Source organism: Notolabrus celidotus, chromosome 23, assembly GCF_009762535.1.
Source record: "Notolabrus celidotus isolate fNotCel1 chromosome 23, fNotCel1.pri, whole genome shotgun sequence".
NCBI lineage: Eukaryota > Metazoa > Chordata > Actinopteri > Labriformes > Labridae > Notolabrus > Notolabrus celidotus.
This window is the reverse complement of record NC_048294.1, coordinates 21,281,617-21,309,304: the sequence shown is the minus strand read 5'-3', so window position 1 is coordinate 21,309,304 and position 27,688 is coordinate 21,281,617. Positions and strand designations below refer to the sequence as shown.

The following is a 27,688-nucleotide window of genomic DNA, read 5'->3' as shown; positions in this document are numbered from 1 at the left end:
AGCTCATAAACAAAACAACAAAAACATCTGAGCTGGGTTTATCGAGCACTAATAGCGGGATCTTTACTGATGTAGTCTACATCGGACAAAACAAGACTGTGGTCGAAGAGCAGCAGCATTCATTAAGGTCTCAGCTTTAAGGGAAGTAGTGAATCTTCGGATAAAAAAGCAATAGTTTAAATAAAATCTTACAGGAGTGCAAATTTTAGGCATAGAGTTTCTTCTTTTTTTTGCAGGGGCTGACAAAATGTCTGTATTTACTGTTTGGTTCTCTAGGACCTCATTTTGGTTGCGCTGTTCAGATGTCCGAAGACGTCCTGATCCGAGGCCTGTTGATCCTCATCTGTGGAGCCAAGGAAACAAGGAGTCTGTTAACACGGGATACAAGGGTCAATACAGAAGAGAAGAAGAAAACATCCAGGTTAAACACTGACCGCCTGGTTAGCTGGGACTCTCGGCTGTAGTCCTGCAGACGGTGAGTATCCTGTGGTGTAAGATGGAGTGTTGTGTCTGTTAGGTGGTTGTGATGAGTAGAACGGACTCGCTGACTGTCTGTAGTCAGTCTGTGGAGACGGCCGGTTTGGTTGGTAGCCAGGTGGAGTTCGTCTGTTAACACCTGGATCCTCTCTGTGGACTTCTACTGTATCTTGGGTGAATGTAGTGTTATTGTACGTGTCTGAAATAGAGCAACAGTGAGGGTTTACTGGCTGATCTGACTAGAAGACAGATTCAATACATTATTTTGGTTTTCAATTCAAAATCACAGTCGGAAGATGATTTTCAACCAGAAGTACCAATAAACTTTTAGTTCCATCGACTTCTCTTCAAGGACCTAAATGGTTCCTGTGGCCCATTGTTGTCTGTGTTTCCAACGAGACCTGAAGTCCCATGGAAATTATGCAAATCAGGCCAGTAACGTACGGAGAAAACAGTATAACAGTAATTGCACTACACCGCCAGACCAGTAGAGGGCAATAAGAAAGAGACGAAGGCCATACAACAAAGATGACATCATAGAAGTAGACAGACAGGCCGTATGTGACACCACAGTTAGCCTGTTAGCATGGAGGAGATTCCTCTTGTGCTGTTTTTGATCGTGCTTTATTACAGATGGATTCACTGAATCAACACTTGGAAGGAGACGAGCTCTAGAGACAAAGAGGATTCAAAACGCCTGAAACGCTCAACTTAAAGCAAGAAGACAGATTTTAAAAGCCATGTCAGAGATGGACCGGTGTTTCAGTTTAAAGAGCGACCCTGTTTACTGGAGACTTTCAGCAGGATGCATCCCTCATAAACGTCTTTAGATGATCATTAAATATCTGATGAAGATATTTGGACATTTGAATAAAAACTAAACTAGGATGCATTCCTGAGGACTCCTACAGCTGTTGTAAACTCCACAAACACTGACACGTTCAGCTGAAGGTCTCCAGTTTACAGGGTCACTCTTCAGACTGTAACACCGGGAGCTGACAGAGATGCATTCCCACTATCTGGCTCAGAGAAGACCAATGTTCAGGAGTTATTCAACCAAGTGATCACAGGTGTGTGTGATGCTGTTGTGGACGGTGGGTGAAATCGAAACACTGAGGGTACTGAAAACCCTTCCCCCAAAGGTTCCTGGACCTTTGGAAAGTACTACCCCAAAGCAGGAACTGTATTTAGACCCTGGTTCCTGCTGTTGAAATGCACCTATAGTAACACTCTCATAGCTCTGCAGCTTCAGGTCTGTTTTATACGGTTCTCCTGAGCACCCACTAACAGCATTTTCTATATTGTGCGATATCTAAGATACTTCTGATACCACACCATGAGTAAATTCAACAACATGTTCCAATATACAAATACTAGAAACGTATCTTACTGATGTTTGCGGTACAAGGAGACAGATTTGTGTGTGATAAATGCATTACCGGTACTGGGAGTGCTTGATCTGGACCACCCAAAGTCCTCGTTAAGCCAGTCGTTCACCAGCTGCTCTTTAATGTCTCTCTTCCTGCAGACACAGCAGAGCACCAATCAGATTTCATCACAGAGGAGACATTTATCCTGCAAGCTTATAAACTTGAACTTAGCACAAATCTCCTGTTTGAATTAAACACATATTTCAGATTGAAAACAAAAACCTGGAAACCTCACTAAAGTTCAGGAACACGTCTTTGCGTGCAGATTAATAACATGACGTTTTCTCACTTCTTCTGTGTACGATTGTTCTTCAGTGTCAACGCCACCAGGACTCCAACCAGCACCAACAGAGCAGCCAGTGTCACACTCAGCCCGGCGTAGAAAGCCGTCCTCTGTATTGGCAGGCTGCAGTCATCGCCCATGTACCAGGTGGAGGACAGGTCGACACACCTGAGAAGAGAGGGACGGAAAGAGTTAAACTACAGAGCAGAGAGGAAGCAAACAGATGCCGCTCTTTACATTCTCGTCACACCAAACCTCACCTCACCTGATCTGACTAAACTAAAGCTCAGTTCATAAAATGATGTTGTCAATTTATCTTTGATCTTTGGAAGTCTCATCTCAGAAAGTATCCATGAGCCTGACTGTGCCTTTTTTTTTTATCTGTGCCTACTTTATCAAAATATTAATGTTACCTATTAAATCCAAATGTCACATTGTGATACAATTTTAAATCTAAATGTTATATAAATAAAGATTGATTTATTGATTGATTGATTGATTGAGGTGTGCTCTGCCCACGTCAGGCTCCAAGCAGGAAGGGCAGGGTTCCAACAAAACCTGCTGCATCTTCTGGTGCTTTTACTGCTCGAAACAAGAGTTTGTACCTGATGGTGAGTGTTGATTTAGCAGAGTAAAACTCACTGGCAGACAGGTCCGGTGACCTTGAACACTTGGCACGTTCCCTTGTTCTTGCATATTTTTCTACTGTCATGTTTCGGACTGCAGGCGCTGACACAGGACAGACTCCCACTGTCATTAAAAGGCTGGTAGAAAATAGCAAGATCTTCATCGTTGACCAGATTTCCACAGAACGCTGCAAGACCCAAAGAAGGTTTAAATTTTAAGCATATCATTTAATTGCTTATATTATACTTTACCCACACACACACACACACACACACACACACACACACACACACACACACACAAACACACACACACACACACACACACACACACACACACACACACACACACACACACACACACACACACACACTCTCACAAAGACACATGAGTAACGGTGGTACTGACATCCAAGATCCGGTTTGGTGGTGTTCACTGTGGGCTCCTTTGTGATTTCCAAATCAGGACAGCCTAAAGATCCTGAGAACAAAAGAAAACATTTAGTTCGTAAAAATGTGTGAATTCAAAAAAAGACAGCAAAGGACATTTTGTATAAATGTTCTCGTACCCACATTTTGTTATCTGTGTTTGAGCCTGTTTGAACACCATGCTGTTTGTTCTTGTCTGATACAGTGGTTCTCTAATATTTATCAAGTTTCTCCTCTATCCCTCTATCTAACCCCAACACGGTCTCAGCAGATGTGTGTCTAACTTGAGTCTGGTTCTGCTCAAGGTTTCTGCCTGTTAAAGGAAGTTTCACCTTGCCACTTTAACTTGTCAAGTGCTCTGCTGCTTTCAACCTTACTCTCAAATTAAACTCACAAGAAAACGAAATCCTACTTCATTAATTTCATCTTGTTCCTCCCATTGAACTGTTCATCTCAATTTAAATGAACTAGAATACGATTCCTCTGGATCTCTACCGTAGACAGCCTGCTGCTGTGGACGTACCAGACTCCAGCTACTACAACTACTACTATCTGTCTCACCAGTATCATCTCTCTCTCTCCTCATCTCCCTCTATCCCTCTCTCCAACACGGTCTCAGCAGATGTGTGTCTAACATGAGTCTGGTCCTGCTGGAGGGTTCTGCCTGTTAAAGGAAGTTTGTCCTTGCCACTGTAACTTGCTAAAGGCTGCAAAGTGCTCTGCTCATGGTGGATTAAGATGAGATCAGACTGAGTCCTGTCTGTAAGACGGGACTGGATCTTATCCTGTCTTGATGTTGGGTCTTTGTATAGAACATAGGGTAAGGATAGACCTGCTCTGTTTGGAAAGAGTCTTCAGATAACGTGTTGTGATTTGGCGCTATATAAATAAAGATTGATTGATTGAAGTTTTGACAAGATTGAAATGTCTCATTTAATGGATGTTGTAAAAATGATAGGATTATCATGAATTATCTCCAAAATCTAGCAGGGGGCTACTTTACAGGTTGTAAAATCTTTGAAGTCTCTGAGAAAATGGCCCTCTTTCTCAGGGGGTTTATTTCCACAGAAAACATTCTCCTCATGAGTTTTATGGTCTCAATTTGTAGTTTTAAGTCTTCCTCAACACAGCATGATGTTCATTTAGTAAATTATGGGCCCATTTAGAGTCACAGAGACCAGGAAGCAGGGGCTGGGTTAGACAGGGGACACCTGGGATTGACAAGTGGCTACAACACGGAGCTGAAAAATGTCTTATTTAGCGTTCAGAAGCATTTGGATGCCTCATAACCTGCAAAAGCAACCGAGACCACAAGCATCAAGACAGACAATTTATACAATGTATTTATAGTTCCTGAAACCACTGCGAGGGGGTACATGTCAGACCAGATAATTGACAGCACAGTGAGAAAACAGCCTTTACATTTCAGCAGCACAGATTCACAGTGAGTGACTGGAAACTTCTCTCTTACCTACAGTGCAGCTTACGAGGCCACCAACAGCCTCCATAATCGCTTCGGTGTCATTTACATACACTTCTTCTTGACTGGAGATATTTGGGATCTCCAGGATGACGTCATGTTTGACTTGAACTCTGAAGGAGAGATCATTTTATACATGTCAGTTACAGACATACAGCTTTATAAGTGTTGACACTGCTGGTAGAGTAAACAGTACACCTCGATTTCTTGACTCATCTGATAATACAGGTACAGTATCTTTAGAAGCTAACATCTGTTGATAAAAGCAGGCAGCCAAATTCCAGATTAGAGAGGGGTGTGGTAAACCAGATGAGATGTCCTGGGTGTAGATTTTCCTTATCCATAAGTCCACTTGTGACGCAACTGATCACATTAAATCAGATATTTTAATCCCTTTAAAGAAGAACAGTGTTTGATGTTTAGTCTTACCCTACTCTTCTTGGTGTGTTTCTGTAGACAGCTGCGTCGTCATCCCTTTTCCTCCTCTGAAATTAAAGTAAAGAAGTTCACACCAAACTCTTTCTTTAGCTCATGTCTGATCAATGAACTGCTGACCAGCGGTTATAAAGGCTTTACCTTTTCCACAGTGTCCCTGGAGAATCTCACCAATAAACTTCCAGGGCTGAGATAAAGAACGAGAGAAGCAATTTCAGAAAAGACACCAAATTTAAAATATTTCCTTTAAAGACCCTGGGAGCCCAAATCAACAAACACGTACTACCTATGATATTTCAGACCATATGTAAATACTAAAAACTCAACTCAGGCTACAGCTGAACCACCAACTACAGCTGAGGGCACCCCTGCACCAACCACAGCTGGACCAGGCACCACCCCTGAGGGTACAGCTGAGGGCACCCCTGCACCAACCACAGCTGGACCAGGCACCACCCCTGAGGGTACAGCTGAGGGCACCCCTGCACCAACCACAGCTGGACCTGGCACCACCCCTGAGGGTACAGCTGAGGGCACCCCTGCACCAACCACGGCTGGACCTGGCACCACCCCTGAGGGTACAGCTGAGGGCACCCCTGCACCAACCATGGCTGCACCTGGCACCACCCCTGAGGCTACAGCTGAACCACCAACTACAGCTGAGGGCAGCACTGCACCAAACACTGCATTACTTTACTTCGATCCATTTTCAAACATGTTTAATTACATTTTTTAACACGTTTTAACACCGGGTTTAAAGGTCCTGCTCAGACCATCTCCTGACGTCTCAGCCAGCTCCCCTCGGTGTTGTCTTAGCTGTGAGCTCGTCTGCTAATCACGTACTGCCTGAAATCTGTCTGTATAGCTGTCTCTCTGCTCTTCACGCCGCTGTGCTCGTGTGTCCCTGTGTGTGCAACAACAGGTAAAGATGACTGCTTGTTGTCATTCTTTTCCCTAACTGCGGTGGATTTGGGAAACTTTGGGACGCAGTTGAGCTGAGAAGCAGCCAAGTGGCTAAAGCAGTCCTGTATATTCTTAGCTCATTTCCCTCAGGACCGATTCACTAACTTGCCCCAGGGCCGATTCACTAACTTTCCCCAGGACTGCTTCACTAACTTTCCTCAGGACCGGTTCACTAACTTTCCCCAGGACAGGTTCACTAACTACCCCTCAGGACCGGTTAACTATCTTTCCCCAGGACCGGTTCACTAACTTTCCTCAAGACCGGTTCACTAACTTTCCCCAGGACCTGTTAACTATCTTTCCCCAGGACCGGTTCACTAACTATCTCTCAGGACCGGTTCACTAACTTTCCCCAGGACCTCTTCACTAACTTTCCCTCAGGACCGGTTCACTTACTTCCTAGGACCGGTTCACTAACTTTCCCCAGGACCGGTTCACTAACTTCCTAGGACCGGTTCACTAACTTTCCCCAGGACCGGTTCACTAACTTTCCCCAAGACCGGTTCACTAACTTTCCCCAAACAGCTCAGAGTTTAGACAAACAGCTCCGTCTGACACCTGGAGCACTCCTCTGTGTGCACATTCTACACTTCAGCCTCCTCTGCTCTGGGCATCCCATGGTCCCAATGCCCCGGAGACTATGGAGTGATAAAACTAATAAACGATAAAAGTCCTGATTCTGATGTATTCTGTGACTCAGCACTCAGAGACCATTGTAAATGAATAATTTTCAGATTCTGGAGTTTTGATGTCTTTAGATTCAGAGTCAGACGGCTCAAACATGCAGGCTGTGAACTCTCTCTTGACCTGTCAATCAAAGAGTTAGGCCACGCCCACACAGTCCTGAGAAATGCTCTGACCTGTAAAATAAGTTGTTTTTGAACAGAGTTTTTTGAGAGTTATGGATGTTTATTTTCACTCAGATTTTTTTTGAAAATCTACATTACCTGACACTAATAACCACCACTTCTTTAAAGTGGTCAACGATTAATCGGTAATACCGCTCCATCTGAAAACCAAAAACAATAAAATGTCAGTGTCTTCACAACGCTTGTTTGGATCGTTTAGATATTTCGTTGCATCAATGCGTCTCACCTCTGTAATGAAGTTTCCAATAAAGTCTTTGTATTCCTGTGATTCATCATCGCCATATTTGTCATTGTATTCCTGGTTGACCTCCACATTCACCACGACTGCCCTGTCAATTGTTTCTGTAAAATAAACCAATGATTAATTAGAAAGAACGGAAAGAATAATTAAAGAATAACATTTAATGGTGTCTAATTGAAAATTTATAAGGCATCCAATGAATCATAACATATCACCTGGCCTTACTGCAACTTCTCCCTGTTCACAGATTTCTCCGGTAAATCCAACAGGGCATACACAAATGTCTCCATTATAAGTTCCCCCGTTCTGGCAGATTAATGGCTCTCGTGTGGTAGGTGATGGTGCTGTGTTAGGCTCTGTTGCTGGAATTGTAGACGGTGTATTTGGAACTGTAGTGGGATCAACTGGGGCCTCAGGGGTGGTGCCAGGTCCAGCAGTGGTTGGTGCAGTGCTGCCTCCAGCTGTTGTTGAAGTAGTTGTAGGCTCAGCAATAGTTGTTGTTGCAGCTGTAGTTGTTGTTGCATCTGTAGTTGTTGGCTCAGTAATAGTTGTAGTTGCAGCTGTTGTTGTTGGCGCAGTAATAGATGTTGTTGCAGATGTAGTTGTTGGCTCAGCTGTAGCATCTGGGGTGGTGCCAGGTCCAACAGTAGTTGGCTCTGTTGCTGGAGTTGTAGATGGTGTATTTGAAACTGTGGTAGGATCAACTGTGGCCTCAGGGGTGGTGCCAGGACCAGCAGTTGTTGGTGCACTGCTGCCTTCAGCTGTAGTTCTTGTTGCAGCTGTAGTTGTTGGCTCAGCAATAGTTGTTGTTGCAGCTGTAGTTGTTGGCTCAGTAATAGTTGTTGTTGCATCTGTAGTTGTTGGCTCAGCTGTAGTTATTGTTGCAGCTGTAGTTGTTGGCTCAGTAATAGTTGTTGTTGCAGCTGTAGTTGTTGACTCAGTAATAGTTGTTTTTGCAGATGTAGTTGTTGGCTCAGCTGTAGCATCTGGGGTGGTGCCAGGTCCAACAGTAGTTGGCTCTGTTGCTGGAGTTGTAGATAGTGTATTTGGAACTGTGGTAGGATCAACTGTGGCCTCAGGGGTGGTGCCAGGACCAGCAGTTGTTGGTGCAGTGCTGCCTTCGGCTGTTGTTGAAGTTGTTGAAGTAGTTGTTGGCTCAGCAATAGTTGTTGTTGCAGCTGTAGTTGTTGGCTCAGCTGTAGTTATTGTTGCAGCTGTAGTTGTTGGCTCAGCTGTAGTTATTGTTGCAGCTGTAGTTGTTGGCTCAGTAATAGTTGTAGTTGCAGCTGTTGTTGTTGGCGCAGTAATAGATGTTGTTGCAGATGTAGTTGTTGGCTCAGCTGTAGCATCTGGGGTGGTGCCAGGTCCAACAGTAGTTGGCTCTGTTGCTGGAGTTGTAGATGGTGTATTTGGAACTGTGGTAGGATCAACTGTGGCCTCAGGGGTGGTGCCAGGACCAGCAGTTGTTGGTGCAGTGCTGCCTTCGGCTGTTGTTGAAGTTGTTGAAGTAGTTGTTGGGTCAGTAATAGATGTTGTTGCAGATGTAGTTGTTGGCTCAGCTGTAGCATCTGGGGTGGTGCCAGGTCCAACAGTAGTTGGCTCTGTTGCTGGAGTTGTAGATGGTGTATTTGAAACTGTGGTAGGATCAACTGTGGCCTCAGGGGTGGTGCCAGGACCAGCAGTTGTTGGTGCACTGCTGCCTTCAGCTGTAGTTCTTGTTGCAGCTGTAGTTGTTGGCTCAGCTGTAGTTATTGTTGCAGCTGTAGTTGTTGGCTCAGCTGTAGTTATTGTTGCAGCTGTAGTTGTTGGCTCAGCAATAGTTGTTGTTGCAGCTGTAGTTGTTGGCTCAGTAATAGTTGTAGTTGCAGCTGTTGTTGTTGGCTCAGTAATAGACGTTGTTGCAGATGTAGTTGTTGGCTCAGCTGTAGCATCTGGGGTGGTGCCAGGTCCAACAGTAGTTGGCTCTGTTGCTGGAGTTGTAGATGGTGTATTTGGAACTGTGGTAGGATCAACTGTGGCCTCAGGGGTGGTGCCAGGACCAGCAGTTGTTGGTGCAGTGCTGCCTTCGGCTGTTGTTGAAGTTGTTGAAGTAGTTGTTGGCTCAGTAATAGATGTTGTTGCAGATGTAGTTGTTGGCTCAGCTGTAGCATCTGTGGTGGTGCCAGGTCCAACAGTGGTTGGCTCTGTTGCTGGAGTTGTAGATGGTGTATTTGGAACTGTGGTAGGATCAACTGTGGCCTCAGGGGTGGTGCCAGGACCAGCAGTTGTTGGTGAAGTGCTGCCTTCGGCTGTTGTTGAAGTTGTTGAAGTAGTTGTTGGCTCAGCTGTAGTTGTTGTTGCAGCTGTAGTTGTTGTTGCATCTGTAGTTGTTGGCTCAGCTGTAGTTGTTGTTGCATCTGTTGAAGTTGTTGCATCTGTAGTTTTTGGCTCAGCTGTAGTTGTAGCAGCTGTAGTTGTTGTTGCATCTGTTGTTGTTGCAAATGTAGTTCTTGTTGCAGCTGTAGTTGTTAATTCAGCAATAGTTGTTGTTGCAGCTGTAGTTGCAGTTGCATCTGTAGTTGTTGGCTCAGCTGTAGTTGTAGCAGCTGTAGTTGTTGTTGCAGCTGTAGTTGTTGTTGCAGCCGTAGTTGTTGGCTCAGATGTAGTTGTTTTTGCAGCTGTAGTTGTTGGCTCAGATGTAGTTATTGTTGCAGCTGTAGATGTTGCAGCTGTAGTTGTAGTTGCAGCTGTAGTTGTAGTTGCAACTGTAGTTGTTGTCTCAGCAATAGTTGTTGTTGCAGCTGTAGTTGTTGGCTCAGCTGTAGTTATTGTTGCAGCTGTAGTTTTTGACTCAGTAATAGTTGTTGTTGCAGCTGTAGTTGTTGTTTCAGCTGAAGTTGTTGGCTCAGTAATAGTTGTTGTTGCAGCTGTTGTTGGCTCAGCAATAGTTGTTTTTGCAGATGTAGTTGTTGGCTCAGCTGTAGCATCTGGGGTGGTGCCAGGTCCAACAGTAGTTGGCTCTGTTGCTGGAGTTGTAGATGGTGTATTTGGAACTGTGGTAGGATCAACTGAGGCCTCAGGGGTGGTGCCAGGACCAGCAGTTGTTGGTGCAGTGCTGCCTTCGGCTGTTGTTGAAGTTGTTGAAGTAGTTGTTGACTCAGTAATAGTTGTTGCAGCTGTAGTTGTTGGCTCAGCTGTAGTTATTGTTGCAGCTGTAGTTGTTGACTGAGTAATAGTTGTTGTTGCAGCTGTAGTTGTTGGCTCAGCTGTAGTTATTGTTGCAGCTGTAGTTGTTGGCTCAGCAATAGCTGTTGTTGCAGCTGTAGTTGTTGGCTCAGCAATAGTTGTTGTTGCAGCTGTAGTTGTTGGCTCAGTAATAGATGTTGTTGCAGATGTAGTTGTTGGCTCAGCTGTCGCATCTGGGGTGGTGCCAGGTCCAACAGTAGTTGGCTCTGTTGCTGGAGTTGTAGATGGTGTATTTGGAACTGTGGTAGGATCAACTGTGGCCTCAGGGGTGGTGCCAGGACCAGCAGTTGTTGGTGAAGTGCTGCCTTCGGCTGTTGTTGAAGTTGTTGAAGTAGTTGTTGGCTCAGTAATAGATGTTGTTGCAGATGTAGTTGTTGGCTCAGCTGTAGCATCTGGGGTGGTGCCAGGTCCAACAGTAGTTGGCTCTGTTGCTGGAGTTGTAGATGGTGTATTTGGAACTGTGGTAGGATCAACTGTGGCCTCAGGGGTGGTGCCAGGACCAGCAGTTGTTGGTGCAGTGCTGCCTTTGGCTGTTGTTGAAGTTGTTGAAGTAGTTGTTGGCTCAGTAATAGATGTTGTTGCAGATGTAGTTGTTGGCTCAGCTGTAGCATCTGGGGTGGTGCCAGGACCAACAGTAGTTGGCTCTGTTGCTGAAGTTGTAGATAGTGTATTTGGAACTGTGGTAGGATCAACTGTGGCCTCAGGGGTGGTGCCAGGACCAGCAGTTGTTGGTGCAGTGCTGCCTTCGGCTGTTGTTGAAGTTGTTGAAGTAGTTGTTGACTCAGTAATAGTTGTTGCAGCTGTAGTTGTTGGCTCAGCTGTAGTTATTGTTGCAGCTGTAGTTGTTGACTCAGTAATAGTTGTTGTTGCAGCTGTAGTTGTTGGCTCAGCTGTAGTTATTGTTGCAGCTGTAGTTGTTGGCTCAGCAATAGTTGTTGTTGCAGCTGTAGTTGTTGGCTCAGCAATAGTTGTTGTTGCAGCTGTAGTTGTTGGCTCAGTAATAGATGTTGTTGCAGATGTAGTTGTTGGCTCAGCTGTCGCATCTGGGGTGGTGCCAGGTCCAACAGTAGTTGGCTCTGTTGCTGGAGTTGTAGATGGTGTATTTGGAACTGTGGTAGGATCAACTGTGGCCTCAGGGGTGGTGCCAGGACCAGCAGTTGTTGGTGCAGTGCTGCCTTCGGCTGTTGTTGAAGTTGTTGAAGTAGTTGTTGACTCAGTAATAGTTGTTGCAGCTGTAGTTGTTGGCTCAGCTGTAGTTATTGTTGCAGCTGTAGTTGTTGACTCAGTAATAGTTGTTGTTGCAGCTGTAGTTGTTGGCTCAGCTGTAGTTATTGTTGCAGCTGTAGTTGTTGGCTCAGCAATAGTTGTTGTTGCAGCTGTAGTTGTTGGCTCAGCAATAGTTGTTGTTGCAGCTGTAGTTGTTGGCTCAGTAATAGATGTTGTTGCAGATGTAGTTGTTGGCTCAGCTGTCGCATCTGGGGTGGTGCCAGGTCCAACAGTAGTTGGCTCTGTTGCTGGAGTTGTAGATGGTGTATTTGGAACTGTGGTAGGATCAACTGTGACCTCAGGGGTGGTGCCAGGACCAGCAGTTGTTGGTGAAGTGCTGCCTTCGGCTGTTGTTGAAGTTGTTGAAGTAGTTGTTGGCTCAGTAATAGATGTTGTTGCAGATGTAGTTGTTGGCTCAGCTGTAGCATCTGGGGTGGTGCCAGGTCCAACAGTAGTTGGCTCTGTTGCTGGAGTTGTAGATGGTGTATTTGGAACTGTGGTAGGATCAACTGTGGCCTCAGGGGTGGTGCCAGGACCAGCAGTTGTTGGTGCAGTGCTGCCTTTGGCTGTTGTTGAAGTTGTTGAAGTAGTTGTTGGCTCAGTAATAGATGTTGTTGCAGATGTAGTTGTTGGCTCAGCTGTAGCATCTGGGGTGGTGCCAGGACCAACAGTAGTTGGCTCTGTTGCTGAAGTTGTAGATAGTGTATTTGGAACTGTGGTAGGATCAACTGTGGTCTCAGGGGTGGTGCCAGGACCAGCAGTTGTTGGTGCAGTGCTGCCTTCGGCTGTTGTTGAAGTTGTTGAAGTAGTTGTTGGCTCAGCAATAGTTGTTGTTGCAGCTGTAGTTGTTGGCTCAGCAATAGTTGTTGTTGCAATTGTAGTTGTTGACTCAGTAATAGTTGTTGCAGCTGTAGTTGTTGGCTCAGCAATAGTTGTTGTTGCAGCTGTAGTTGTTGGCTCAGCAATAGTTGTTGTTGCAATTGTAGTTGTTGACTCAGTAATAGTTGTTGCAGCTGTAGTTGTTGGCTCAGCTGTAGTTATTGTTGCAGCTGTAGTTGTTGGCGCAGTAATAGATGTTGTTGCAGATGTAGTTGTTGGCTCAGATGTCGCATCTGGGGTGGTGCCAGGTCCAACAGTAGTTGGCTCTGTTGCTGGAGTTGTAGATGGTGTATTTGGAACTGTGGTAGGATCCACTGTGGCCTCAGGGGTGGTGCCAGGACCAGCAGTTGTTGGTGTAGTGCTGCCTTCGGCTGTTGTTGAAGTTGCATCTGTAGTTGTTGGCTCAGCTGTAGTTATTATTGCAGCTGTAGTTGTTGGCCCAGCAATAGTTGTTGTTGCAGCTGTAGTTGTTGTTGCAGCTGTAGTTGTTGGCACAGTAATAGATGTTGTTGCAGATGTGGTTGTTGGCTCAGGTGCAGTTGTTGGTGAAGTGCTGCCTTCGGCTGTTGTTGAAGTTGTTGAAGTAGTTGTTGGCTCAGTAATAGATGTTGTTGCAGCTCTAGATGTTGTTGCATCTGTAGTTGTTGGCTCAGCTGTAGTTGTAGCAGCTGTAGTTGTTAATTCAGCAATAGTTGTTGCAGCTGTAGTTGTAGTTGCATCTGTAGTTGTTGGCTCAGCTGTAGTTATAGCAGCTGTAGTTGTTGTTGCAGCTGTAGTTGTTGTTGCAGCCGTAGTAGTTGGCTCAGATGTAGTTGTCGCAGCTGTAGTTGTAGTTGCAGCTGTAGTTGTTGGCTCAGCTGTAGTTGTTGCATCCGTAGTTATTGTTGCAGCTGTAGTTGTTGGCTCAGATGTAGTTGTTGTCGCAGCTGTAGTTGTTGCAGCTGTAGCTGTGGTTGCAGCTGTAGATGTTGCAGCTGTAGTTGTAGTTGCAGCTGTAGTTGTAGTTGCAACTGTAGTTGTTGTCTCAGCAATAGTTGTTGTTGCAGCTGTAGTTGTTGGCTCACCAATAGTTGTTGTTGCAGCTGTAGTTGTTGTTGCATCTGTAGTTGTTGGCTCAGCTGTAGTTATTATTGCAGCTGTAGTTGTTGGCCCAGCAATAGTTGTTGTTGCAGCTGTAGTTGTTGTTGCAGCTGTAGTTGTTGGCTCAGTAATAGATGTTGTTGCAGATGTGGTTGTTGGCTCAGCTGTCGCATCTGGGGTGGTGCCAGGTCCAACAGTAGTTGGCTCTGTTGCTGGAGTTGTAGATGGTGTATTTGGAACTGTGGTAGGATCAACTGTGGCCTCAGGGGTGGTGCCAGGACCAGCAGTTGTTGGTGCAGTGCTGCCTTCGGCTGTTGTTGAAGTTGTTGAAGTAGTTGTTGGCTCAGTAATAGATGTTGTTGCAGATGTAGTTGTTGGCTCAGCTGTAGTTGTTGGCTCAGCTGTAGTTGTAGCAGCTGTAGTTGTTGTTGCATCTGTTGTTGTTGCAAATGTAGTTCCTGTTGCAGCTGTAGTTGTTAATTCAGCAATAGTTGTTGTTGCAGCTGTAGTTGTAGTTGCATCTGTAGTTGTTGGCTCAGCTGTAGTTGTAGCAGCTGTAGTTGTTGTTGCAGCTGTAGTTGTTGTTGCAGCCGTAGTTGTTGGCTCAGATGTAGTTGTTGTTGCAGCTGTAGTTGTTGGCTCAGATGTAGTTGTTGTCGCAGCTGTAGTTGTAGTTGTGGCTGTAGTTGTAGTTGCAGCTGTAGTTGTTGGCTCAGCTGTTGTTGTTGTTGCAGCTGTAGTTGTTGGCTCAGCTGTAGTTGTTGCATCTGTAGTTATTGTTGCAGCTGTAGTTGTTGGCTCAGATGTAGTTGTTGTCGCAGCTGTAGTTGTTGCAGCTGTAGTTGTAGTTGCAGCTGTAGATGTTGCAGCTGTAGTTGTAGTTGCAGCTGTAGCTGTAGTTGCAACTGTAGTTGTTGTCTCAGCTGTAGTTGTTGGCTCAGCTGTGGTTGGTGTTAAAGCTTTAGTTGTTGCAGCTGTAGTTGTCGTTGCAGCTGTAGTTGTTGGCTCAGCTGTAGTTGTTGTTGCAGCTGTAGTTGTTGCAGCTGTAGTTGTAGTTGCAGCTCTAGTTGTGGTTCCAGCTGTAGTTGTTGTCTTAGTTGTAGTTGTTGGCTCAGCTGTTGTTCTCTCAGCTGTAGTTGTTGGCTCAGCTGTTGTTGGTGTTAAAGCTGTAGTTGTTGGCTCAGCTGTGGTTGTTGCAGCTGTAGTTGTTGTTGTAGCTGTAGTTGTTGCAGCTGTAGTTGCTGTTGCCATAGTTGTGGGCTCAGATGTAGTTGTTGTTAAAGCTGTAGTTGTTGGCTCAGCTGTAGTTGTTGTTGCACCTGTTGTTGTTGCATCTGTAGTTGTTGCAGCTGTAGTTGTAGTTGCAGCTGTACTTGTTGGCTCAGCTGTAGTTGTTATTGCAGCTGTAGTTGTTGCAGCTGTAGTTGTAGTTGCAGCTGTAGTTGTTGTTTCAGCTGTATTTGTTGTCTCAGCTGTTGTTGTTAAAGCTGTAGTTGTTAGCTCAGCTGTAGTTGTTGCAAATTTAGTTGTTGGCTCAGCTGTAGTTGCATCTGTAGTTGTTGGCTCAGCTGTAGTTGTTGCAGCTGTAGTTGTTGTTGCAGCTGTAGTTGTTGTTGCAGCTGTAGTTGTTGTTGCAGTCGTAGATGTGGGCTCAGATGGAATTGTTGTTGCAGCTGTAGTTGTAGTTGCATCTGTAGTTGTTGGCTCAGCTGTAGTTGTAGCAGCTGTAGTTGTGGGCTCAGATGTAGTTGTTGCCGCTGTAGTTGTTGGCTTAGATGTAGTTGTTGTCGCAGCTGTAGTTGTAGTTGCGGCTGTAGTTGTAGTTGCAGCTGCAGTTGTTGGCTCAGCTGTTGTTGTTGCAGCTGTAGTTGTTGTTGCAGCCGTAGTTGTGGTCTCAGATGTAGTTGTTGTTGCAGCTGTAGTTGTTGGCTCAGATGTAGTTGTTGTCGCAGCTGTAGTTGTTGCAGCTGTAGTTGTAGTTGCAGCTGTAGTTGTTGCAGCTGTAGTTGTTGCAGTTTTAGTTGTAGTTGCAGCTGTAGTTGTAGTTGCAGCTGTAGTTGTTATCTCAGCTGTAGTTGTTGGCTCAGCTTTTGTTGTTGTTAAAGCTGTAGTTGTTGGCTCAGCTGTAGTTGTTGCAGCTGTAGTTGTAGTTGCAGCTCTAGTTGTAGTTCGAGCTGTAGTTGTTGTCTCAGCTGTAGTTGTTGGCTCAGCTGTTGTTGTCTCAGCTGTAGTTGTTGGCTCAGCTGTTGTTGGTGTTAAAGCTGTAGTTGTTGGCTCAGCTGTGGTTGTTGCAGCTGTAGTTGTTGTTGTAGCTGTAGTTGTTGCAGCTGTAGTTGCTGTTGCCATAGTTGTGGGCTCAGATGTAGTTGTTGTTAAAGCTGTAGTTGTTGGCTCAGCTGTAGTTGTTGTTGCATCTGTAGTTGTTGCAGCTGTAGTTGTAGTTGCAGCTGTACTTGTTGGCTCAGCTGTAGTTACTATTGCAGCTGTAGTTGTTGCAGCTGTAGTTGTAGTTGCAGCTGTAGTTGTTGTTTCAGCTGTAGCTGTTGTCTCAGCTGTTGTTGTTAAAGCTGTAGTTGTTAGCTCAGCTGTAGTTGTTGCAAATTTAGTTGTTGGCTCAGCTGTAGTTGCATCTGTAGTTGTTGGCTCAGCTGTAGTTGTTGCAGCTGTAGTTGTTGTTGCAGCTGTAGTTGTTGTTGCAGCTGTAGTTGTTGTTGCAGCTGTAGTTGTTGATGCAGCCGTAGTTGTGGGCTCAGATGTAGTTGTTGTTGCAGCTGTAGTTGTTGGCACAGATGTAGTTGTTGTCTCAGCTGTAGTTGTTGGCTCAGCTGTTGTTGGTGTTAAAGCTGTAGTTGTTGGCTCAGCCGTGGTTGTTGCAGCTGTAGTTGTTGTTGTAGCTGTAGTTGTTGCAGCTGTAGTTGCTGTTGCAGCTGTACTTGTTGGCTCAGCTGTAGTTGTTATTGCAGCTGTAGTTGTTGCAGCTGTAGTTGTAGTTTCAGCTGTAGTTGTTGTCTCAGCTGTTGTTGTTAAAGCTGTAGTTGTTGTCTCAGCTGTTGTTGTTAAAGCTGTAGTTGTTAGCTCAGCTGTAGTTGTTGCAAATTTAGTTGTTGGCTCAGCTGTAGTTGCATCTGTAGTTGTTGGCTCAGCTGTAGTTGTTGCAGCTGTAGTTGTTGTTGCAGCTGTAGTTGTTGTTGCAGCTGTAGTTGTTGTTGCAGCCGTAGTTGTGGGCTCCGATGTAGTTGTTGTTGCAGCTGTAGTTGTTAGCACAGATGTAGTTGTTGTTGCAGCTGTAGTTGTTGGCTCAATAACAGTTGTTGTTGCAGCTGTTGTTGTTGGCTTAGCTGTAGTTGTTGTTGCAGCTGTAGTTGTTGGCTCAGCTGTAGTTGTGGGCTCAGCAATAGTTGTTGTTGTAGCTGTAGTTGTAGTTGCAGCTGTAGATGTCTGCTCAGCTGTAGTTGTAGCAGCTGTAGTTGTTGTTGCAGCTGTGGTTGTTGTTGCAGCCGTAGTTGTGGGCTCAGATGTAGTTGTTGTTGCAGCTGTAGTTGTTGGCTCAGATGTAGTTTTTGTTGTAGCTGTAGTTGTAGTTGCGGCTGTAGTTGTAGTTGCAACTGTAGTTGTTGGCTCAGCTGTTGTTGTTGCAGCTGTAGCTGTTGGCTCAGCTGTGGTTGTTGCAGCTGTAGTTGTTGTTGCATCCGTAGTTGTGGGCTCAGTTGTAGTTTTTGCAGCCGTAGTTGTGGGCTCAGCATTAGTTGTTGTTGCAGCTGTAGTTGTAGTTGCAGCTGTAGATGTCTGCTCAGCTGTAGTTGTAGCAGCTGTTGTTGTTGTTGCATCTGTAGTTGTTGGCTCAGCCATAGTTGTTGGCTCAGATGTAGTTGTTGTTGCAGCTGTAGTTGTTGGCTCAGATGCAGTTGTTGTCGCAGCTGTTGTTGTTTCAGCTGTAGTTGTTGGCTCAGCTGTAGTTGTTGCAGCTGTAGTTGTTGCAGTTGTAAGTGTAGTTGCAGCTGTAGTTGTAGTTGCAGCTGTAGTTGTTGGCTTAGCTGTTGTTGTTGTTGCATCTGTAGTTGTTGGCTCAGCTGTAGTTGTTGCAGCTGTAGTTGTTGTTGCAGCTGTAGTTGTTGTTGCAGCTGTAGTTGTTGTTGCAGCCGTAGTAGTGGGCTCAGATGTAGTTGTTGTTGCAGCTGTAGTTGTTGGCACAGATGTAGTTGTTGTTGCAGCTGTAGTTGTTGGCTCAATAACAGTTGTTGTCGCAGCTGTTGTTGTTGGCTTAGCTGTAGTTGTTGTTGCAGCTGTAGATGTTGGCTCAGCTGTAGTTGTTGTTGCATCTGTAGTTGTTGGCTCAGCTGTAGTTGTTGCAGCTGTAGTTGTTGTTACAGCTGTAGTTGTGGGCTCAGCAATAGTTGTTGTTGCAGCTGTAGTTGTAGTTGCAGCTGTAGATGTCTGCTCAGCTGTAGTTGTAGCAACTGTAGTTGTTGTTGCAGGTGTGGTTTTTGTTGCAGCTGTAGTTGTGGGCTCAGATGTAGTTGTTGTTGCAGCTGTAGTTGTTGGCTCAGCTGTAGTTGTTGTTGCATCTGTTGTTGTTGGCTCAGCTGTAGTTGTTGTAGCTGTAGTTGTTGTTGCAGCCGTAGTTGTGGGCTCAGATGTAGTTGTTGTTGCAGCTGTAGTTGTAGTTGCATCTGTAGTTTTTGGCTCAGCTGTAGTTGTTGCGGCTGTAGTTGTTGTCGCAGCAATAGTTGTTGGCTCAGCTGTAGTTGTAGACTCAGCTGTTGTTGTTGTTGTTGAAGCTGTAGTTGTTGGCTCAGCTGTAGTTGTTGTTGCAGCTGTAGTTGTTGGCTCAGATGTAGTTGTTGGCTCAGCTGTAGTTGTTGTTAAAGCTGAAGTTGTTGGCTCAGCTGTAGTTGTTCCAGCTGTACTTGTTGTTGCAGCTGATGTTGTTGTTGCAGCTGTAGTTGTGGTTACAGCTGTAGTTGTTGTCTCAGCTGTAGTTGTTGGCTCAGATGTAGTTGTTGTTGCAGCTGTAGTTGTTGGCTCAGATGTAGTTGTTGGCTCAGCTGTAGTTGTTGTTAAAGCTGAAGTTGTTGGCTCAGCTGTAGTTGTTCCAGCTGTACTTGTTGTTGCAGCTGATGTTGTTGTTGCAGCCGTAGTTGTGGGCTCAGATGTAATTGTTGTTGCAGCTGTAGTTTTTTGCTCAGATGTAGTTGTTGTTGCAGCTGTAGTTGTTGGCTCAGTAACAGTTGTTGTTGCAGCTGTTGTTGGCTCAGCTGTAGTTATAGTTGCAGCTGTAGTTGTTGGCTCAGCTGTAGTTGTTGTTGCATCTGTAGTTGTTGGCTCAGCTGTAGTTGTTGCAGCTGTAGTTGTTGTTGCAGCTGTAGTTGTTGTTGCAGCCGTAGTTGTGGGCTCAGATGTAGTTGTTGTTGCAGCTGTAGTTGTTGGCTCAGATGTAGTTGTTGTTGCAGCTGTAGTTGTTGGCTCAGCTGTAGTTGTTGTTGCATCTGTAGTTGTTGGCTCAGCTGTAGTTGTTGTTGCAGCTGTAGTTGTTGGCTCAGCTGTAGTTGTTTTTGCTGCTGTAGTTGTTGGCTCAGCTGTAGTTGTTGCAGCTGTAGTTGTTGTTGCTGCTGTAGTTGTTGGCTCAGCTGTAGTTGTTGCAGCTGTAGTTGTTGTTGCAGCTGTAGTTGTTGGCTCAGATGTAGTTGTTGTTGCAGCTGTAGTTGTTGGCTCAGTAACAGTTGTTGCAGCTGTTGTTGTTGGCTCAGCTGTAGTTGTTGTTGCAACTGTAGTTGTTGGCTCAGCTGTAGTTGTTGTTGCATCTGTAGTTGTTGGCTCAGCAATAGTTGTTGCAGCTGTAGTTGTAGTTGCTTCTGTAGATATTTGCTCAGCTGTAGTTGTAGCAGCTGTAGTTGTTGTTGCTGCTGTAGTTGTTGGCTCAGCTGTAGTTGTTGCAGCCGTAGTTGTGGGCTCAGCAATAGTTGTTGTTGCAGCTGTAGTTGTAGTTGCAGCTGTAGATGTCTGCTCAGCTGTAGTTGTAGCAGCTGTAGTTGTTGTTGCTGCTGTAGTTGTTGGCTCAGCTGTTGTTGTTGTTGCAGCTGTAGTTGTTGGCTCAGCTGTAGTTGTTTGCTCAGATGTAGTTGTTGTTGCAGCTGTAGTTGTTGGCTCAGATGTAGTTGTTGTCGCAGCTGTAGTTGTTGCAGCTGTAGTTGTAGTTGCAGCTGTAGTTGTTGGCTCAGCTGTAGTTGTTGCAGCTGTAGTTGTTGCAGTTGTAAGTGTAGTTGCAGCTGTAGTTGTAGTTGCAGCTGTAGTTGTTGGCTTAGCTGTTGTTGTTGTTAAAGCTGTTGTTGTTGTTGCAGCTGTAGTTGTTGGCTCAGGTGTAGTTGTTGTCGCAGCTGTAGTTGTTGAAGCTGTAGTTGTAGTTGCAGCTGTAGTTGTTGGCTCAGCTGTAGTTTTTGCAGCTGTAGTTGTTGCAGTTGTAAGTGTAGTTGCAGCTGTAGTTGTAGTTGCAGCTGTAGTTGTTGGCTTAGCTGTTGTTGTTGTTAAAGCTGTAGTTGTTGGCTCAGCTGTAGTTGTTGCAAATTTAGTTGTTGTCTCAGCTGTAGTTGTTGGCTTAGCTGTTGTTGTTGTTAAAGCTGTAGTTGTTGGCTCAGCTGTAGTTGTTGCAAATTTAGTTGTTGGCTCAGCTGTAGTTGTTGTTGCATCTGTAGTTGTTGGCTCAGCTGTAGTTGTTGCAGCTGTAGTTGTTGTTGCAGCCGTAGTTGTGGGCTCAGATGTAGTTGTTGTTGCAGCTGTAGTTGTTGGCACAGATGTAGTTGTTGGCTCAATAACAGTTGTTGTTGCAGCTGTTGTTGTTGGCTTAGCTGTAGTTGTTGTTGCAGCTGTAGTTGATGGCTCAGCTGTAGTTGTTACAGCGTTAGTTGTTGTTGCAGCCGTAGTTGTGGGCTCAGCAATAGTTGTTGTTGCAGCTGTGGTTGTTGTTGCAGCCGTAGTTGTGGGCTCAGATGTAGTTGTTGTTGCAGCTGTAGTTGTTGGCTCAGATGTAGTTTTTGTTGCAGCTGTAGTTGTAGTTGCGGCTGTAGTTGTAGTTGCAACTGTAGTTGTTGGCTCAGCTGTAGTTGTTGCAGCTGTAGTTGTTGTTGCATCCGTAGTTGTGGGCTCAGTTGTAGTTTTTGCAGCTGTAGTTGTGGGCTCAGCATTAGTTGTTGTTGCAGCTGTAGTTGTAGTTGCAGCTGTAGATGTCTGCTCAGCTGTAGTTGTAGCAGCTGTTGTTGTTGTTGCATCTGTAGTTGTTGGCTCAGCTGTAGTTGTTTGCTCAGATGTAGTTGTTGTTGCAGCTGTAGTTGTTGGCTCAGATGCAGTTGTTGTCGCAGCTGTAGTTGTTTCAGCTGTAGTTGTTGGCTCAGCTGTAGTTGTTGCAGCTGTAGTTGTTGCAGTTGTAAGTGTAGTTGCAGCTGTAGTTGTAGTTGCAGCTGTAGTTGTTGGCTTAGCTGTTGTTGTTGTTGCATCTGTAGTTGTTGGCTCAGCTGTAGTTGTTGCAGCTGTAGTTGTTGTTGCAGCTGTAGTTGTTGTTGCAGCCGTAGTAGTGGGCTCAGATGTAGTTGTTGTTGCAGCTGTAGTTGTTGGCACAGATGTAGTTGTTGTTGCAGCTGTAGTTGTTGGCTCAATAACAGTTGTTGTTGCAGCTGTTGTTGTTGGCTTAGCTGTAGTTGTTGTTGCAGCTGTAGTTGTTGGCTCAGCTGTAGTTGTTGTTGCATCTGTAGTTGTTGGCTCAGCTGTAGTTGTTGCAGCTGTAGTTGTTGTTGCAGCTGTAGTTGTGGGCTCAGCAATAGTTGTTGTTGCAGCTGTAGTTGTAGTTGCAGCTGTAGATTTCTGCTCAGCTGTAGTTGTAGCACCTGTAGTTGTTGTTGCAGGTGTGGTTTTTGTTGCAGCCGTAGTTGTGGGCTCAGATGTAGTTGTTGTTGCAGCTGTAGTTGTTGGCTCAGATGTAGTTTTTGTTGCAGCTGTAGTTTTAGTTGCGGCTGTACTTGTAGTTGCAACTGTAGTTGTTGGCTCAGCTGTAGTTGTTGTTGCATCTGTTGTTGTTGGCTCAGCTGTAGTTGTTGCAGCTGTAGTTGTTGTTGAAGCCGTAGTTGTGGGCTCAGATGTAGTTGTTGTTGCAGCTGTAGTTGTAGTTGCATCTGTAGTTTTTGGCTCAGCTGTAGTTGTTGCGGCTGTAGTTGTTGTTGCAGCAATAGTTGTAAGCTCAGCTGTAGTTGTAGGCTCAGCTGTTGTTGTTGTTGAAGCTGTAGTTGTTGTCTCAGCTGTAGTTGTTGCAAATTTAGTTGTTGGCTCAGCTGTAGTTGTTGTTGCATCTGTGGTTGTTGTTGCAGCCGTAGTTGTGGGCTCAGATGTAGTTGTTGTTGCAGCTGTAGTTGTTGGCTCAGATGTAGTTTTTGTTGCAGCTGTAGTTGTAGTTGCGGCTGTAGTTGTAGTTGCAACTGTAGTTGTTGGCTCAGCTGTTGTTGTTGCAGCTGTAGCTGTTGGCTCAGCTGTAGTTGTTGCAGCTGTAGTTGTTGTTGCATCCGTAGTTGTGGGCTCAGTTGTAGTTTTTGCAGCTGTAGTTGTGGGCTCAGCATTAGTTGTTGTTGCAGCTGTAGTTGTAGTTGCAGCTGTAGATGTCTGCTCAGCTGTAGTTGTAGCAGCTGTTGTTGTTGTTGCATCTGTAGTTGTTGGCTCAGCTGTAGTTGTTTGCTCAGATGTAGTTGTTGTTGCAGCCATAGTTGTTGGCTCAGATGTAGTTGTTGTTGCAGCTGTAGTTGTTGGCTCAGATGCAGTTGTTGTCGCAGCTGTAGTTGTTTCAGCTGTAGTTGTTGGCTCAGCTGTAGTTGTTGCAGCTGTAGTTGTTGCAGTTGTAAGTGTAGTTGCAGCTGTAGTTGTAGTTGCAGCTGTAGTTGTTGGCTTAGCTGTTGTTGTTGTTGCATCTGTAGTTGTTGGCTCAGCTGTAGTTGTTGCAGCTGTAGTTGTTGTTGCAGCTGTAGTTGTTGTTGCAGCTGTAGTTGTTGTTGCAGCCGTAGTAGTGGGCTCAGATGTAGTTGTTGTTGCAGCTGTAGTTGTTGGCACAGATGTAGTTGTTGTTGCAGCTGTAGTTGTTGGCTCAATAACAGTTGTTGTTGCAGCTGTTGTTGTTGGCTTAGCTGTAGTTGTTGTTGCAGCTGTAGTTGTTGGCTCAGCTGTAGTTGTTGTTGCATCTGTAGTTGTTGGCTCAGCTGTAGTTTTTGCAGCTGTAGTTGTTGTTGCAGCTGTAGTTGTGGGCTCAGCAATAGTTGTTGTTGCAGCTGTAGTTGTAGTTGCAGCTGTAGATGTCTGCTCAGCTGTAGTTGTAGCACCTGTAGTTGTTGTTGCAGGTGTGGTTTTTGTTGCAGCCGTAGTTGTGGGCTCAGATGTAGTTGTTGTTGCAGCTGTAGTTGTTGGCTCAGATGTAGTTTTTGTTGCAGCTGTAGTTTTAGTTGCGGCTGTAGTTGTAGTTGCAACTGTAGTTGTTGGCTCAGCTGTAGTTGTTGTTGCATCTGTTGTTGTTGGCTCAGCTGTAGTTGTTGCAGCTGTAGTTGTTGTTGAAGCCGTAGTTGTGGGCTCAGATGTAGTTGTTGTTGCAGCTGTAGTTGTAGTTGCATCTGTAGTTTTTGGCTCAGCTGTAGTTGTTGCGGCTGTAGTTGTTGTTGCAGCAATAGTTGTAAGCTCAGCTGTAGTTGTAGGCTCAGCTGTTGTTGTTGTTGAAGCTGTAGTTGTTGTCTCAGCTGTAGTTGTTGCAAATTTAGTTGTTGGCTCAGCTGTAGTTGTTGTTGCATCTGTAGTTGCCGGCTCAGCTGTAGTTTTTGCAGCTGTAGTTGTTGCAGCCGTAGTTGTTGGCTCAGATGTAGTTGTTGTCGAAGCTGTAGTTGTTGCAGCTGTAGTTGTTGTTGCAGCTGTAGTTTTTGTTGCAGCCGTAGTTGTGGGCTCAAATGTAGTTGTTGCAGCTGTAGTTGCAGTTGCATCTGTAGTTTTTGGCTCAGCTGTAGTTGTTGCAGCTGTAGTTGTTGTTGCAGCCGTAGTTGTGGGCTCAGATGTAGTTGTTGTAGCATCTGTAGTTGTTGGCTCAGTAAAAGTTGTTGTTGCAGCTGTTGTTGGCTCAGCAATAGTTGTTGTTGCATCTGAAGTTGCTGGCTCAGCTGTAGTTTTTGCAGCTGTAGTTGTTGTTGCAGCTGTAGTTGTAGTTGCAGCTGTAGTTGTTGGCTCAGATGTAGTTGTTGTCGCAGCTGTAGTTGTTGCAATTGTAGTTGTAGTTGCAGCTGTAGTTGTTGGCTTAGCTGTAGTTGTTGTTGCAGCTGTAGTTGTTGCAGCTGTAGTTGTAGTTGCAGCTGTAGTTGTTGTGTCAGCTGTAGTTGTCGTCTCAGCTGTTGTTGTTGTTAAAGGTGTAGTTGTTAGCTCAGCTGTAGTTGTTGCAAATTTAGTTGTTGGCTCAGCTGTAGTTGTTGTTGCATCTGTAGTTGTTGGCTCAGCTGTAGTTGTTGCAGCTGTAGTTGTTGTTGCAGCTGTAGTTGTTGGCTCAGCTGTAGTTGTTGTTGCAGCTGTAGTTGTTGTTGTTGCAGCTGTAGTTGTTGCAGCTGTAGTTGTTGCAGCCGTAGTTGTGGGGTCAGCAATAGTTGTTGTTGCAGCTGTAGTTTTAGTTGCTTCTGTAGATGTCTGCTCAGCTGTAGTTGTAGCAGCTGTAGTTGTAGTTGCAGCTGTAGTTGTTGTCTCAGCTGTTGTTGTTGTTAAAGCTGTCGTTGTTAGCTCAGCTGTAGTTGTTGCAAATTTAGTTGTTGGCTCAGCTGTAGTTCTTTCATCTATAGTTGTTGGCTCAGCTGTAGTTGTTGAAGCTGTAGTTGTTGTTGCAGCTGTAGTTGTTGCAGCCGTAGTTGTGGGCTCAGATGTAGTTGTTGTTGCAGCTGTAGTTGTAGTTGCTTCTGTAGTTGTTGGCTCAGCTGTAGTTGTAGCAGCTGTAGTTGTGGGCTCAGATGTAGTTGTTGTTGCAGCTGTAGTTGTTGGCTCAGATGTAGTTGTTGTTGTAGCTGTAGTTGTTGGCTCAGATGTAGTTGTTGTCGCAGCTGTAGTTGTAGTTGCGGCTGTAGTTATAGTTGCAGCTGTAGTTGTTGGCTCAGCTATTGTTGTTGTTGCAGCTGTAGTTGTTGTTGCAGCCGTAGTTGTGGGCTCAGATGTAGTTGTTGTTGCAGCTGTAGTTGTTGTCTCAGCTGTAGTTGTTGCAGCTGAAGTTGTTGCAGTTGTAAGTGTAGTTGCAGCTGTAGTTGTTGTTGCAGCTGTAGTTGTGGGCTCAGATGTAGTTGTTGTTGCAGCTGTAGTTGTGGGCTCAGATGTAGTTGTTGTTGCAGCCGTAGTTGTGGGCTCAGATGTAGTTGTTGTTGCAGCTGTAGTTGTTGGCTCAGCTGTAGTTGTTGCAGCTGTAGTTGTTGTTGCAGCTGTAGTTGTGGGCTCAGATGTAGTTGTTGTTGGCTCAGCCGTAGTTGTGGGCTCAGATGTAGTTGTTGTTGCAGCTGTAGTTGTTGGCTCAGATGTAGTTGTTGTTGCAGCTGTGGTTGTTGGCTCAGTAACAGTTGTTGTTGGCTCAGCTGTAGTTGTTGTTGCAGCTGTAGTTGTTGGCTCAGCTGTAGTTGTTGTTGCATCTGTAGTTGTAGTTGCTTCTGTCGATGTCTGCTCAGCTGTAGTTGTAGCAGCTGTAGTTGTTGCAAATTTAGTTGTTGGCTCAGCTGTAGTTGTTGTTGCATCTGTAGTTGTTGGCTCAGCTGTAGTTGTTGCAGCTGTAGCTGTTGATGCAGCTTTAGTTGTTGTTGCAGCCGTAGTTGTTGGCTCAGATGTAGTTGTTGTTGCAGCTGTAGTTGTTGATGCAGCTTCAGTTGTTGTTGCAGCTTTAGTTGTTGGATCAGATGTAGTTGATGTTGCAGCTTTAGTTGTTGGATCAGATGTAGTTGATGTTGCAGCTGTGGTTGTTGGCTCAGTAACAGTTGTTGTTGGCTCAGCTGTAGTTGTTGTTGCAGCTGTAGTTGTTGGCTCAGCTGTAGTTGTTGTTGCATCTGTAGTTGTAGTTGCTTCTGTCGATGTCTGCTCAGCTGTAGTTGTAGCAGCTGTAGTTGTTGCAAATTTAGTTGTTGGCTCAGCTGTAGTTGTTGTTGCATCTGTAGTTGTTGGCTCAGCTGTAGTTGTTGCAGCTGTAGCTGTTGATGCAGCTTTAGTTGTTGTTGCAGCCGTAGTTGTTGGCTCAGATGTAGTTGTTGTTGCAGCTGTAGTTGTTGATGCAGCTTCAGTTGTTGTTGCAGCTTTAGTTGTTGGATCAGATGTAGTTGATGTTGCAGCTTTAGTTGTTGGATCAGATGTAGTTGATGTTGCAGCTGTAGTTGTTGGCTCAGATGTAGTTGTTGTTGTAGCTGTAGTTATTGGCTCAGATGTAGTTGATGTCGCAGCTGTAGTTGTTGACGCAGCTGTAGTTGTTGTCCTAGCTGTAGTTGTTGCAGCTGTAGTTGTTGACTCAGTTGTAGTTGTAGTTGCAGCTGTAGTTGTTGGCTCAGCTGTAGTTGTTGTTGCAGCTATAGTTGTTGCAGCTGTAGTTGTGGTTACAGCTGTAGTTGTTGTCTCAGCTGTAGTTGTTGGCTCAGATGTAGTTGTTGTTGCAGCTGTAGTTGTTGTCTCAGCTGTAGTTGTTGGCTCAGCTGTTGTTGTTGTTAAAGCTGTACTTGTTGGCTCAGCTGTAGTTGTTGTTAAAGCTGAAGTTGTTGGCTCAGCTGTAGTTGTTGCATCTGTAGTTGTTGGCTCAGCTGTAGTTGTTGCAGCTGTAGTTGTTGATGCTGCTTTTGTTGTTGTTGCAGCTGTAGTTGTTGGCTCAGATGTAGTTGTTGCAGCTGTAGTTGTTGGCTCAGCTGTAGTTGTTTTTGCAGCTGTAGTTGTTGGCTCAGATGTAGTTGTTGTTGCAGCTGTAGTTGTTGGCTCAGCTGTAGTTGTTGCAAATTTAGTTGTTGGCTCAGCTGTAGTTGTTGTTGCATCTGTAGTTGTTGGCTCAGCTGTAGTTGTTGCAGCTGTAGCTGTTGATGCAGCTTTAGTTGTTGTTGCAGCCGTAGTTGTTGGCTCAGATGTAGTTGTTGTTGCAGCTGTAGTTGTTGGCTCAGCTGTTGTTGTTGATGCAGCTGTAGTTGTTGATGCAGCTTTAGTTGTTGTTGCAGCTGTAGTTGTTGGCTCAGATGTAGTTGTTGCAGCTGTAGTTGTTGGCTCAGCTGTAGTTGTTGCAAATGTAGTTGTTGGCTCAGCTGTAGTTGTTGGTGCATCTGTAGTTGTTGGCTCAGCTGTAGTTGTTGCAGCTGTAGCTGTTGATGCAGCTTTAGTTGTTGTTGCAGCCGTAGTTGTTGGCTCAGATGTAGTTGTTGTTGCAGCTGTAGTTGTTGGCTCAGCTGTTGTTGTTGATGCAGCTGTAGTTGTTGATGCAGCTTTTGTTGTTGTTGCAGCTGTAGTTGTTGGATCAGATGTAGTTGTTGTTGCAGCTGTAGTTGTTGGCTCAGATGTAGTTGTTGTTGTAGCTGTAGTTATTGGATCAGATGTAGTTGTTGTCGCAGCTGTAGTTGTTGACGCAGCTGTAGTTGTTGTCCTAGCTGTAGTTGTTGCAGCTGTAGTTGTTGGCTCAGTTGTAGTTGTAGTTGCAGCTGTAGTTGTTGGCTCAGCTGTAGTTGTTGTTGCAGCTATAGTTGTTGCAGCTGTAGTTGTGGTTACAGCTGTAGTTGTTGTCTCAGCTGTAGTTGTTGGCTCAGATGTAGTTGTTGTTGCAGCTGTAGTTGTTGACGCAGCTGTAGTTGTTGGCTCAGCTGTTGTTGTTGTTAATGCTGAAGTTGTTGGCTCAGCTGTAGTTGTTGCATCTGTAGTTGTTGGCTCAGCTGTAGTTGTTGCAGCTGTAGTTGTTGATGCAGCTTTAGTTGTTGTTGCAGCTGTAGTTGTTGGCTCAGATGTAGTTGTTGTTGCAGCTGTAGTTGTT

The 27,688-nt window shown here is 45.2% G+C and overlaps 1 protein-coding gene across 1 annotated transcript; it reads right to left on the bottom strand.

Moving 5' to 3' along the window:
* Window positions 1-261: 261 nt before the first annotated feature.
* LOC117807811 (mucin-2-like) lies at window positions 262-26,370 on the bottom strand (the record flags this gene model as incomplete). Its single annotated transcript, XM_034677213.1, has 22 exons — window positions 262-343; window positions 435-676; window positions 1,917-1,999; window positions 2,197-2,358; window positions 2,833-3,004; window positions 3,226-3,297; window positions 4,717-4,838; window positions 5,155-5,210; window positions 5,302-5,347; window positions 7,071-7,132; window positions 7,219-7,334; window positions 7,449-8,025; window positions 9,085-9,252; window positions 14,464-14,775; window positions 15,547-15,654; window positions 16,027-16,086; window positions 16,444-16,503; window positions 18,277-18,645; window positions 19,915-19,989; window positions 23,047-23,100; window positions 24,865-25,119; window positions 26,317-26,370. Coding segments are annotated over 22 exons (3,270 nt in total), but the record flags the coding sequence as incomplete, so codon positions are not given.
* Between the last annotated feature and the right edge of the window lie 1,318 nt (window positions 26,371-27,688).